The sequence below is a fragment of the Anguilla rostrata genome, chromosome 1 (genome assembly GCF_018555375.3).
Source record: "Anguilla rostrata isolate EN2019 chromosome 1, ASM1855537v3, whole genome shotgun sequence".
Classification (NCBI taxonomy): Eukaryota; Metazoa; Chordata; class Actinopteri; order Anguilliformes; family Anguillidae; genus Anguilla; species Anguilla rostrata.
In genome coordinates this window covers 72,692,645-72,707,272 of record NC_057933.1, presented here as the reverse complement: position 1 = coordinate 72,707,272, position 14,628 = coordinate 72,692,645, and the positions used below count along the sequence as shown (strand labels likewise).

Here is a 14,628-nt window from a genome sequence, read left to right as displayed (position 1 = left end):
TGAGTGTTTTTACTATTTCTGATCATTTTTTTTGCATTAGTAATGCTATATTCACTGGCCTTCTGGGCAAAGTAATGAATAAACTATGACTAGTTCAAAATGCTGCAGCCAGGATATGAACTAGAATGAAAAAGATATGCACATGTTACCACTATTTTAAAATCATTAGACTGGCTGCTGGTTGATTTGGTGCTTTTATGGATTTTTAAAGCTACTCACAGACTTGATCCTGACTATTTAAATGATCTTCTAGTGAAATATGTTTCCGTCAGAGCTCCTCATCCCACAGTCTAGGACTAAAACGAATGGAGAAGCCGCTCTCACTTCATATACCCCTAGACTGTGGAACAAGCTTCCTTTGGATCTGAGGGCGTTGGAATCTGTGAATAATTTTAAGAGCTGTCACATTTATATAGATGGGGGCATCATGTTGTTTTGGTCACCTAGCATCCAATTCCCGCTGGAATACACTCTGAAAACAATGCTAACTTTTCAAGGACCAACTCTTAATTAATTGTAAATAAAAGGATAGCGTTATACCCTATCTGAAAATTACTCCCGGAACAGATTTTTACTTAACTCCCTCAAAAACTGTTTTAAATATTTCCCGCAAATGTTGTCACACTGCTCCACTCCTTTTGGAGATGGTGTAGTATGATGGGTGGATCAGTTCAAAAAAAGGAGAAGCCTAAGGATAAGAATAAGGAGAGGCCGAAGATTAAGCAGAAGGAGAAGGATAAGCCTCGGGAGAAATAAAAGCCTAAGGATAAGGAGAAGCAGAAGAAGAAGGATAAGACTAAGGAGAAGCAGAAGAAGAAGGATAAGACTAAGGAGAAGCAGAAGAAGAAGGATAAGACTAAGGAGAAGCAGAAGAAGAAGGATAAGACTAAGGAGAAGCAGAAGAAGAAGGATAAGACTAAGGAGAAGCAGAAGAAGAAGGATAAGACTAAGGAGAAGCAGAAGAAGAAGGATAAGACTAAGAAGAAGCAGAAGAAGAAGGATAAGACTAAGGAGAAGCAGAAGAAGAAGGATAAGACTAAGGAGAAGCAGAAGGAGAAGGGGAAGGAGAAGGCGAAGGAGACTGGGAGAAGAAATACGGATAATACTGTATGCTTTGTAAAACTGCAGAATTTTCGTAAGCTTGGCTGCCCACAAGTTGGAATCACGGTTCATTTTCCCACCAGCTGTATATAATAAAATATCTCCATCTAATCAGTTTGAAATGCTGTTGCCGTTAATGATTGGATTTCTTGGAGCAAAGAGCAAATTGGAGAAAAGAGCAAGTTAGTTCGGCAAGCTCAAAGCAGTTCAATAGTTAGCTGACAGTTTGCTAGGCTTCACATCACCATAAAGGGGAATGTTCCGCTGAATTTTATATTTTATATGTTGGGTTTCACGCACATTTTGTTGATTAATGCAGCAAGTGTGTAGTCTATGCTGTAGGTTTGCTTTGTGCGTCAGAGCTCACGTACAATTTTTTCACGGCCCACCCAAATATTGATTTCTGGCTATGCCACTGGATTACTGTCAGCATTACTGCACAATGTGTGAACAAAGTATAAAGCTGCGTAGTAAAATGTCCAGTGTTAAATGAACTCTAACAGAGTTAATTCAACTCTTCACAGATAACTAATGTCATCTGTTAAGAGTTGAATTAACATTAGACATTTTACTGTGTAGTTACTCAAGTGTGTATCTTAGTATCAAGCGAGCGCAAATTTGATCGCACAAGAACAACGATACCTTTCATGTACAACTACCTTTCATTTGTCAATACAAAAGCATGCAATAAATATTATGTAATATCACAGATGTCCCATGATGAAGCAACTCCAAAGTCCAGTTCCTCAGCGATATAATAGGTAACCTCTGTCACGTCACTGCCTATAAACTAAATACGTTAAATGGTTGTATAAATAGATTCCAAGCTATGTATATCGCTCTGGATACAAGCATCTGCTAAATGCCCAAATGTAATGTAATAAAACATGACATAGCGCCAGCAACACGTTAGGCTACACGGAAGATACTAGCCATCAAGACAAACAGGTTTAATTCAGCAAATAGGCTAGGCCTATATCACACGCGGCAATTTTACCACCTGCAATGTAATTATTTTTGTATGTCTATTTTTCATGCACAGTAAAATGTCAGGTGTTAAATAAACTCTAACAGCGTTAATTTAACTCTGAACAGACAACATGCGGTCCCACGCTGGAATATGGGACCATTACATTACATTACATTTATTTGGCAGATGCTTTTATCCAAAGCGACGAACAAAAAGTGCATTTCATGGTCATAGACAACTGCTAAACACAGGTTCAGTAAGGTACAATACTTATTTTGTACAGTTATTTCTAGCCAAGAACACAGTTTAGTTCACACAGTGAACACTATTCAGACCTAACCTCTGCAAAGCCAACTAGGCAGAAGAATAAGCTACAGTATTAGGACAAATACAAATTACCAAAAGTGCTGGGATGGGGCAACATGTAACAAGTGTCATGAAAAGGGGGGGGGGGGGACTGTGGGAAATAAATATAGATGTACTCAAAAAACACAAGCCCATTGTATTGGGAAAGATATGTAGTTAGAGAGCACAGGCCCAGTGTATATGGGAAAGGAATGTATTAATGAGTACCAGCTGTCTCCTCCCTGACAGGACGGAGTGTAGCACAGTGGGTAAGGAACTGGACTTGTAACTGAAAGGTCGCAGGTTCGATTCCCGGGTAAGGACACTGCCGTTGTACCCTTGAGCAAGGTACTTAACCTGCATTGCTTCAGTATATATCCAGCTGTATAAATGGATACAATGTAAAATGCTATGTAAAAAGTTGTGTAAGTCGCTCTGGATAAGAGCGTCTGCTAAATGCCTCTAATGTAATGTAATGTAATGACATATCATCCGGCTAGCAAAGGAGGAAGGATACAGGTGGACCAAGGTTGACCTTAGCCATAAGATTAACAACCGGCAGCAGGGAAGCGCTTCATACTAAAATAGGTGCGATTAGAACAAACACGTAGAACACACATAAATTCTGCCCTGCTAATTAAGCTGTATACAAGCATATCTGTGGAACTAATGGAAGCTTTTGCCTTTTCTGGAAAATGTGTTGTCAGAATGTGATTTATGATAGAAGGGGGAGGGAGATTCAAGCGGGAGACGAGCACTATCATTTTTTAAAAATAAGGAAGGAAGGGGCTGATAAATAATGGTGTCCGAGAACTGGGTGTCAAATAATAATAATGGTGTCAAAAACATTACATAATTAACAAAAATTAAGTAGGAAGTACTAGATTTAAGCTACACAACAGGAGGAGTTAGAAAAATGGATAAAAGAAGCAGTTGGCCCCAGGGGAGGAGAGAGTGTGTTTTGGGAATGCTTGGAGAGTGATCGGATGTATTGTCTTTACTTATGAGTGACTGTTAATTGTACTGAACTGCGCAGATCAGCCCGAGTTATTGTATGTAATCTTTGATTCACTTACAATAAACCCAGCTGCATCAGACTCTGAGAAGTGTGCATCTTTTGAAGAAGCATTCAACAGTGTGGAGGAGAGGGACCTCGGCGTTCCTGGCCCAGGTCGGGGCCCGTTTTTCCTGCCCACAGGACCAAATGGCAGGCTATTGTTTAAGTGTTGAATTAACACTGATAATTTTACTGTGCGAGTAAAGTGAGTTCAATTGTATTTCTCTACACGTTCATTTAATTTTGCATGCGTTCCTCGTCGATAAGCCCATAGAAGGAAACCCTCTTCGGGTCTGTGGAGCAAACAGCCTAGACTTTTATTTATTTATTTTGTGTGAAATAAGATTTTCAGAACATTTAGCTAATGCGAATGTTCTGGGATTGCAGTTGCAGTACATATTCAAGATCATCAGCCTACTAATAGCTGCACAGATCAATTATTAAACAACTTGAGACTTGCTGTAAATAGCCCAGCCTACCAGTGAGCATGATGGTGAGGGGATGTGGCATCCGTAATCAGTAATCACTATTATGGTAAGCGCCGCTTTGGTCTTATCTCTTTTGAGTACAGACAGCGGACCTGAAGCCGACGTTAGTCATGATGGATGCGCTGCTTCCCACAGCCTTGATGCTACTGCTGACCTCAGGTAGCTATATGTGTGTGTGTGTGTCTGTCTGTTTTGGGGTTTTTTTGTTTTGTTTTTTGCCGTTAGGCTAAGATGTACTGCTTATGACTGAGCGTTCTTTTTGTCACAATAGCTAAGCTAATTAATTTCGCTTGAATGTCCCCGTCTTCATTTTATGCACCGTACATAACGTTCTAAATCGAATGATCGATTTAACGAATGAATCGAACTGCGGAACTTTTGAGTTTGTTTAATTTATTAGCAGTTAATATGCAATAGAACCCGCTGGGTGTTTTGTTTGAGGCTCAACGGGCTATTTGAGAGATGGTGGGCTTCACTCTTGGCGCGCTACACGATTACTCTGGTGGTAACAGTGCCTCGCAGAATGGGGAGTAAAGCCAGGGGTGTCACCATGGAGAATCCCCTACATTTGGTTATGATGGATCAAAAGACCCATCGCTCTGCTCTGCTCCGCTGAGAGATTCAGGAAATAATTTTAACCGGCTATCATTTGCACTCTAAATGGTAGTATTTTATGTATCCATATTTCAGGTTTATTGTGATTCCACTTATCCATCTTTCATGTTTATTATTATTCAAATTGTTAGTGATGGTTTTCAGAGCTGTATGTTTGACAAAACTATTTTCCCATTAGATTTATTGAAGTATAAAGTATATCCCATCTTTCTCAAGTATCGGAACCTAAGCCTCCATTGTTTAAAATGTATTAAAGTTACTAAATTAATCAGCTAGTTACAAAAACTTTAAGGGGTTGAAAGAGCATCAAATGCATGGTAAAATGCATAATTTTGTTTTTTAATTACTTAATATTGTAGGCATTTTCCCTACATGGGAATGTTCCCCAAAAGGAAGGAAACACATAATGGCTATATATATAAAGAAAGGGAAAGTGTCAGTTGAATTCATGTCTACTGAAGACATTCTGGATTCAGCTCTTCCCTTATGTCTCAATAAAATAATCTCAGGGGAGATTTCTTTGAGTAAGGCATATATACAACGCTTACCTGGACTCAGAACTTACCTGACCTGAATACTCAGATTATTCAGAGTATTCTGGAGCTTGACAGAGTGATAGATGCACTATAAATGGGTAAGCATAACATGCCTTGATCAAATAGTTTTATGAACTGTTCTATCTTTATCAAATGTTTATCAATATTTTTCTAAAGGTTTGCCTTAATTGTTAGCACCATTACTCAGGCTGTTAAACACTCTTCAATTTTACTTCACCACAATTATGTTCTGATCCAGTTTTATTTGTATGTCACTAAATTTATTTGATTTATTATACGTTATTGCGCTTATGCCTTAAATGCCTCTTTGCCTGACTAAATCAAGAAATGCTGTTTTTTCGGGTTGGTCAGACTTGCATCATATCTTATACATCCTGAGCTGTTGATACATGAAAACATGAGCGTAGTTTTATAATAGCTGACTTAACAAATTCATTGATCAGATAATCTGTTCACAAAGGTGGGTTGTACTTGTGTATTGTTCAAATAAGTGCTAAATTTGAGCAATTAGACACTCGTTAAATGTAAATGTCCCTCGTTTTCCCTCAGGCTGCTGTTCCGGTCAGGATGCACTACCATCGAGCCCGCTGCCCGGTGCAGTAGGAGGGAGTGTGACGTTCACGACTTCAATCGCTTCAACAGAATTAGACACAATCATCTGGCAATTCACTACAGGCTCCAAAGCTGTAGTTACAGTCTTCAATTCTACTAACAACGCTACTACAGGGCCTGAATACAAGGGCAGAATCGATGTGGACACGTTCACTGGTTCTCTGGAGCTCAGGGAGCTGACGCTGAAGGACAGTGGTAATTACCGCGTGAACCTGATAGTAAATGGTACGGAACATACCGGAGAAACTACACTGGGAGTGTATGGTGAGTATAATGCGATGTAACTGTAGCAATGTGTTTCCAAGAAATGGTGTAACTCTTAGCAATATAAGCCATACAAAATGTATGACAGCTGTTTGACTGGGGTTATGGGTATTCTTGAATTGAGTGACACGTTGAGGGCAGCAGGGCAGGTGGAGGTAGCAACTCTGCACATACTGGTAATTGAACAGTGTGGCACCGATGACGGATGCGAGTGTGGATTTGAATATTCAAACAAATTCAGTTTCTGTTCATGGGGCAAAGCCATTCCGCAGTTATACAGTAGGGAGTTGTAAAAGCTACTACATCAATTTTGAAAAATGAGACACTGCATGTAGTCTGTAGAATGTTACCTGGCTGAAACCTGGTCTTGACAAAGCCCATTGTGTCATTTTGGACTCGTGGTCATACTTGGCCGACAAGACAGTGCAAATTTGAACTTGCCTCGTCTATTTAGCTTGCATACATGGCAAGAACCTTTGTTGAAAGAGTCGCTCAAGAGCTCATAAAAGCAAATTCTGAAAGATTTTCACCCCTGTGTTCCCAATGGTGGTTTTAACACCTACCTTATGACTGCACAAGTTCTTATTTCCTTTTGTTACCTAATCTCCAAAGTGTGTATCAAAATAAATCCTCTACATTGTTTTTAAATACATGAGTCAGACGGGTTTTAAAATTTGTTGAGTCACATGGTCTTGTTACGGCAGGAGAAAGCCTGATGCTTATTCATTTACATTCCTGTTTGAATATCCTGAGGTAACAGCAGTTTTATTTAAAAAAAATTTTTTTTTACATCTTTGTCTACTGAAAATGTTAGTGTGAAAAGTATTTAATCAATGTGCCACTGAATGTTTGAAGTGCTTTACGTTCCTGTGTGTACACCTGTTCGCCCTCCTCCTGTAGAGAACATAACTGGGATCAGCATCACAGGTCCCACAGAAGCACTGATCGCAGGTAAGAGCTCTGCCAGCCTGAGCTGTCAGGCAACTGCTGGAACCAACATCTCCAGGGAGTGGCTGAAGGATGGAGACCCACTGTCTCCTAGCAACAGAACCAAATTCTCTGAGGACAACAGCTCTGTGTCCATAGACCCTCTACAAGGCACTGACAGTGGACAATACCAATGCAGACTTACCAACCCTGTGAGCACCGACACTGCCAGCTACAACCTGACCGTCAACTGTGAGTAGAGGGATGATTGGGTTAATTTCTTATTCTATCTCTGATTACCGTGTCTAATACTTTGTTTAATTTTTATTCTGTTAAAACTGGTTTTACTTTTATTAGTCAGCGATTTTGCCACAACATTGCCAGTGGTTGGTTTATTTATTTAAGAAGAACGCTTTTACCTTACATTTAATGTATTCCCATTTTTAAATACTATTGAAATGATATTGAACAAGGATTTATTTGATGTTATTATTAACATTATTTGGAAAGGGCTTTGAATGTTGCATGAGACAAGCACATTTACCATTTATGCAAAGTTAACTGTTGCGTTATTGCTGTAGCACCCTTTTGTTCCCTCCTGTGAGTTCAGGTGAAACTGACTGAATGCCAACTGCCTTGTCCTGTTACAGTTGGACCAAAGAACGTAGTTATAAATGGTGAGGCAGCACCAGAGGTCGATTCGAAACTGGAGTTAATATGCAGCGCAGAGTCGGTGCCTCCTGCTAGCTTTTCCTGGTTGGTTAATGGGACAGCCAGAGCGGCAAACGGCAGTCTCGTCATAGAGAACGTCAGCATTAATGACGCTGGGAACTATACCTGCGTGGCCAGCAATAATGTTACTGGACTGGAGTCCTCTGTAGTCCTGGCCTTGACTGTGACAGGTGAGAGAGTTATTGCCCATTTTTTTATTTTCACCAGTACTTTATAGAAAAAATATATTTGATTTTTCTGAGTTCAAGAAATATTTCATAATTAGCTTGTTCAGAAATTTAAATTTTCATTGCCAAAGCCACATTTTTAAACACCAATATTTTAAACTCATTGTTAAAAATGCATTCATTATTTTCTCTTTTATTGCAGTGTATGTGGCTTCTGGCACCATTCATAGTTGTTACATGGATTTTTACACTCTTACTTTAGCATACTGATGTGCAAACGTCCACAATAACTATATACATTCAGTATTTAACCATTCTGCTGTAAAGGACTGAACTGTACTATTGTGTCTTTGATTCACCAGAAGCACAGTGTAAACTGTTCAGTCTTAATCCACCCCTAACAGAATTTATACGGGATGAAATATACACAAAACTCTGTCAGCACTGAAGATTTTGTGGTGGGTCATTGGCCTATTACTGTACGTTCTCTACACGTTGTGTGTTTTCTGTGGGGTGTACGCAGGGGCCTGAGTGTGTTTCCATTTGTGTTTTTGGTGTGTCCCAGCGCCGGATCCACAGCCAGTCCCTGAATCTTCTCAGTCCCTCTCGGGGGGAGCGATCGCTGGCATTGTCATCGGCACCATAGGGGGAGCAGGGCTCATCGGCGGTGGAGGTTTCTTTGCCTATAAAAAGCTGTTTAAGTGAGAGGTGAGCATTGTTTCGCGTGTGTCTGTTGGGGGGCGCTGTGTCGGGGGGCTGGGGGGCTGTACTGCGGGCGGCTCATTTTCCTCCTGCCCTGAGATTGCTAGGCATTTAGGGGGGGCTAGAGACCTGAGGGCCACCATGAGTTGCAAAGGAAATCTAAAAACATATTCCGGGCACAATGTACCCTAAAAAAAGAAAAATAGTAATAAAAAAATAAGTATTTTATATATATGAGATGAGTGAAAGATAATATTTTGGAAAATGTGACTACATTTAGCATGTTGCCATAAGACCTCCCCAGTAGCACTGTACTGTACTTCAATTCACTGCGTTACTGCACATTTTCTTTATTGCATTGCATGTATCAGCACAACACTGTTTCTATGTTGTTTCAGGGCTCTCCTGCCACAAAGCTGTCTTTTCCTGTTGTTCTCCAAACATACGGTAGGAGGTTGCCGTGTGACCAGGACAGGATATGAAACCCACCCTGTACTTCTGGGACTATGTGATGATGTCGCTAAGGTTCTGTGCATTTTGATGATGCTTGGAGAGCAAGAATGCATTTCTTCCATCTTTCAGCAACTTTACTGACTATTACAGTTGATTTATATTCAGTTACTTTTTTTTTAAACTGTAGCTGCGCAAACAAAATAAGTCTGTGATATGATTTCAATAATGAAGTTAAACAATGGTTCCTTTGCTTCACATTTCTTTATGATGAGGAGAAAATGTTTGTATGAAATGATTGTCTATTCAGTTGTTAGAGTCATTGAATTACCACTTTATAAATCAACAAAGCAGAAGCATGTGATACTGTGAATGAAGCCTCTTCAAATTTTTAATTGTATACACGCCACAAATCAATATTTTTATAAACTTCTTAATTTCCTTTTACAGAATGGAGTTTGCAAGAGATTAACCTTATTTTCATTTACACAAAATTGCAATACAATTTATTTTTGTCAATATTATTATTTTTAAATTCAATTAAAAATGTTATTTTTATTTACAGATTATTGGTATTGTCAAGTTCTTGGTTTTCTAAATAAAATAATCGAATTTTGCTGTAACCTGTGACAATGGTACCATATATTTATATTCATATATTTTTATTTAAGCGCTAAACCATGCTACCATATTGATCCCCATTTTAGGCAAGATCAGATTGTTATAATTCCAGACAAAATATATACAATAAGCTTCATAATGTTTGGGGAAAAGACCTGTACTTCAAATTTTTTCATATATTTTCGCATTTTTATTTACCCGTTTCCTTCATATGGAACGAGGACATGCACTGTTGAAATTCTTCTCTATTGCAAGTTCATTAGTTTGATAGAAAGTGGGAAAAGAATGTCCTTTGAAGAGTTAATCAAGTTATGCTGTATTGCAGAACACAAAAAAAGTTTGAAAGACAGAGGAATAGCAAATAGGTTTATGTATCCTTTTGCTAGGTTGATATGACTTTGTGACTGTGGAACATAACCATAAAGAACAGGAAGTAGGTGAAGCAATCGCCTGATAATGATAAAGAATGATTAAACCAGGATACCTATTTTTGGAAAATCCCACGGTCCAACTGTGCTCTCATAACAAGGGCATACATTGTAAACTTGGGTATTGCATTTTATTGAACTTATAACTCAAAGGTTGGAAGGCACAGTTCTCTTCCGGGAATGAGTCGACAGCTGCCGCGAACGTCACACTCCCTCCGCTTTCGCTCGTTCGTTATCTAGAATCTTTTTTTATGGTGCGCCTAATAGTTTTTTTCCATGCATGTATGTTGTGGGTTGATGGGTACACCGGCCCGGTTAAGCTTACAAAGGGTGAGATTAAATGTGCCCTGCTCGTGTTCACTATGCACCGGCATACATTTGATGACATGATATTAGAACTATCCTAATTTCCTGTATGTACAGAGAGCTTTGTTTAATGGACGACCATGTCTGAAGAATTTGGGCTGGAAGTAGTGATTTTTCACAAAGAGACCAATATAGGATTCTATAGCGACTTTGTATCAATATAGAATGTCCTTACTGCAGTTTCTACATTTCAGCAGCCTGTTAGTCCAGCACGCCTATTTAATTCCCTACTATTTCATAGACCTTGGAGTATTTTTATTAATGTGTTCATTGTACTCACTCTAATGTCGAGCAGGATTGATTCCCTAATGGCATCACCCTTATATTATTGGTGTTACCTGATACTGTAAAAATATTTAACTTTGGCCAAAAAAATAAAAAAACAACAACCAAAAAAAGCCTGTGAGGTAGCAGGGTTGCTCAAAATCCTGTTGCATTGTCTTACTAGTTTTCAGTGTACATGCCTGTAATTCACTTATCACATTCATTAACATTATCTATTTGTTTCAACAAAGATTTCTTAACTTCCTGAAACCAAAGGACAAGAGTAATTGATTAATTATTATTGTATAATTTAATTATTATTTCACAAACCAATTTTATTGTAAGGTGGGTCACAAAAAAATGTATGATTAAAACATCCCGAACATCCATTACATTACATTACATTCATTTGGCAGACGCTTTTATCCAAAGCGACGTACAAAAGTGCATTTTCATGATCGTAGACAACTGCTGAACACGGGTTCAGTAAGGTACAATTACTTATTTTGTACAGCTATTTCTAGCCGAGAACAATGAACACTATCCTGGTCTAACATCTGCAAAGCCAACTAGGCAGAAGAATAAGCTACAGTATTAGGACAAATACAAATTACCAAGAAGTGCAGACATCCGTCATATATACCCGCTTATCCCGGGCAGGGTTGCGGGGGTCGCTGCCTATCCCAGCATGCACTGGCCCTACCCCAGCGTGCATTGTGCGAGAGGCAGGAATACATCCTGGACAGGCCACCAATCTATCGCAGGGCACACACACCATTCACTCACAAACTCATGCCTATGGGCAATTTAGAGTCTCCAGTCGGCCTACCTGCGTGTCTCTGGACTGTGGGAGGAAACCGGAGTACCCGGAGGAAACCCACGCGGGCACAGAGAGAACATGCAAACTCCACACATGACCTTCTTGCTGTGAGGTGACAGTGCTACCCACTCCACCATCGCGCCCCCACATCCTGAACACATTTTTGAATAATGCAGGTCAAGGTGCACACATCAGGCGAAACTGCGTAAAGACAGATTGCCAATGTATCATAGATATGCCTTTTAAATAATAATATTAGTATGCCTTCAATGTCCAAAGGGCCTAAAATTGAAACACGCATGCAATAAAAAATGTAAAGTGAGTTGTAATACAAACATTAGCTGGTGATACGACCCCTCTATCACAGTGCAAACACTCCTGTTTGAATTTCGCCCTTTGGACAGCTAAGCAGGGATAGCTCTTCAGCACATGTCTAATCGGCATACGAGACAGCTCTCAGACTCCCAGCATGCAAACAGGAAAGGAAGGGAATACACAAACCATTGCCAGTTTTTAAGGTGCCATCCTTAATCCGTTTCAGAGGTATGATCTCTGTGAAAAAGCAAGCAAAAACAAGAATTTTGGCCCCGAAAAAGAAGCGTCCTAGTCCTACAAATTTACCTTTCCACGTGGAAGAAGCAGTTTCTCTCTCAATTCCTTCAGAGAAACCTGATAAGCCAAATTGCCTTTCTTGATCATGAGAACAAAATACCAGACTCAGTCAATCAGGAATATATTATTTCTTCTGCACAAGCAGGTGTGTCAGAATTGTACAGTCAAAATAGTCTCATTGGCAGAGGTTAACAGGGTGGTGTTGAATAGAACACAAGACCACAAACTAGGGAACATTCAGGAAAATGTGAATGAGTAGTAAGAGATAAAACCCTGACCCGCTTTCTTTGAACAAAATATATCCAAGTCTTATCACAATAGCTACGTTATCACACTTAGTTATTTTCCTTTGGCATGAAGTCACTTTTCAATCAAAGGCCAATCATACCTGACTCAATGCTCTAATTAAACCTTTGTTTCATGAGTCATTGTGATAATATCTAAACTTAGGGGTGTAACTAGGCAGCTGTTTAATAGGTGACTTAGTTGATGCGCCAGTCTTAACGACTACTTGTATTTTTATTTATTTTTATTTTTCCATAGATTGCGTTGTTGCCGTTCTCGTTGTTAGTGTTAATCAGTTTAACCACCAGGGCCCAAGTTGAACTATGCGGTTGTTCCCTGTATTTGGACCGGTACTTCTCTCTAGGGGTTTCGTCATACTTGTTCCTGGTTATGGTTATACACTTTGTTGTACGTCGCTCTGGATAAGAGCGTCTGCCAAATGCCTGTAATGTAATATAATAATATTATCAGTATAACCGATAACAATTGCGGCGCCCCGGCCACTGTTCAGTGCTCTTCAGCTGTTCGGGCTCTCCGCTGGCGAATTACGTAAAGGAATCGGAGGCAGGCATTTCCCCTGTGACGTGTGTCCTGAGCTTCAGCACCTTGGGGAGGACCGCACCTGCTGGAGGATGGCGCTTCGGCACCCGGGAGAGGTCATCACGTGAGACACAGGGGAAAATTCCAGCCGTGCCTTGTCTCCGGTTATTATGACGACCGACGCCCTTCTGCAGGCACGCAGCACAGAGGCGCGAGGGTGGAAGCGGCAGAGAAAGGCTCTGGCCAGGGGAGGCTGGTACAAGCCGACATAGGATTTGACGACTTCGTTGCCTTTATTCACTGTCTGTGGATTAACCCAGCACTTTGCGAATTTAATAGGCGTTACTCAAATTCGAGATCTCCAGTTATTACTGGTCATAATTTCAATTAAAGAGGTTTAATTTCCATTTAGATGACTACATTATTTATTTATTGAGTTCTGAAACTAAGATATTAACAGTCAAAATGCAATTGTAGATATCTTGAACTGCAGTTATGACTAGTACTTTTTATTTTATGGTCCAGTTAAAATGGGAGACCGTGTGATAACTAAACTGGAGATATCTTGAATTTGAGTTCTCAAAATGCCTTTTGACAATTAATATCTACAAAGAGACGCTCTTATTTTGGAGATATCTTAAATTAGTTGGATTGTATTTATATGTATCTTCAGTCATCATTTTGACTAGCCAAATGCAGTTGTAAAAATAAAAAAACGTGCTCTTTGTTGTAAGGTCCTCGACCGCCGTGTCAGACCAACTTGAACCAGAGTCAAGCGTCTTTGACTGAGTTTTCAATGCTGCAGCCCGTGCGCGAAAGGACCCGTTTTGTCATGCCCTCGTGTTTCGATTGTCATTTCCATTTCCTCGTGTTCCCGTTATTAATGTTCCTTGTGCTTTTGTGTTCCACTCCATGTCTTTGCTTTTCCCCACAGGGTGGGCGTGACCACATCCCCAATTCACTTCCTAATTGATTCCAGCCCTCAGCCATTTTCTCACTCCGCTCAGGTCACATTCCTCACAACCCCCCCCCCCCCCTTATTAGTTCCAATTAGCCAAAGTATAAAGCACGCTTTTCGTTTCAGTCTTTGCCAGATCGTTGATTTGTTGCCAAGCCTCGAACCTAGCATTTCTTGCTTTGAACCGAGCCTAGTAATCATTTCCCCGTACCCCGATTTCTTAGTACCTTCCTTTGTTTCTTTTTTGACAGAACCTTTTGTATTCACTCAGTTTATTTGGTTTATGCACTTTAGTTTCACAGTGTTCCCCAGTCTGTCTTGTCCACGTCTCGTATTGTTTCGTGTTCTCTCTCCTTCACCCTGTTTACCTCCCCAGCTCCGACCTCCCGATTCAGCCCGTCCTTCGCCGGCCTCCCAGTTCCCAGCCCTGTTCCGCCGCCGAAGCCCAAGGAATCCCTTCCAGCACCACGCCAAGCCGAACCCCGGACCACCTCCTCACCATCCCTCGCTGTCCCTGTTCCCAGCCAGCCCTGGTCCCTACCGCCCTCTGTTGTCCACTCAAAAACATCTTTCTGAATTCCCTAAAACTGCTGTCTTTGATTCCTGCGTTTTGGATCCCGCCTAGCCCGAAACGTAACGCGTTTACTATAAATACAGACTATTTACTGTCTGCAATAAGACGACCGTTCCGCAGTCTCATTCCAGATCGCATTCTTGCATATCTTCGACAACGGGCACCTACATTTC

The 14,628-nt window shown here is 40.4% G+C and overlaps 1 protein-coding gene across 1 annotated transcript in view; it reads left to right on the top strand.

Annotated features, from left to right (window-relative positions):
* Positions 1–4,028: 4,028 nt before the first annotated feature.
* Positions 4,029–14,628, top strand: part of LOC135243584 (hemicentin-2-like) — a 26,951-nt gene continuing 16,351 nt past the window's right edge. The window contains exons 1-7 of the mRNA XM_064315888.1: positions 4,029–4,120; positions 5,683–6,009; positions 6,910–7,188; positions 7,587–7,838; positions 8,401–8,537; positions 12,986–13,047; positions 14,258–14,430. Coding sequence (XP_064171958.1) covers positions 4,072–4,120; positions 5,683–6,009; positions 6,910–7,188; positions 7,587–7,838; positions 8,401–8,537; positions 12,986–13,047; positions 14,258–14,430 — 1,279 coding nt within the window. The 5' untranslated portion in view covers positions 4,029–4,071. The remainder of the gene's footprint in view (positions 4,121–5,682; positions 6,010–6,909; positions 7,189–7,586; positions 7,839–8,400; positions 8,538–12,985; positions 13,048–14,257; positions 14,431–14,628) is intronic.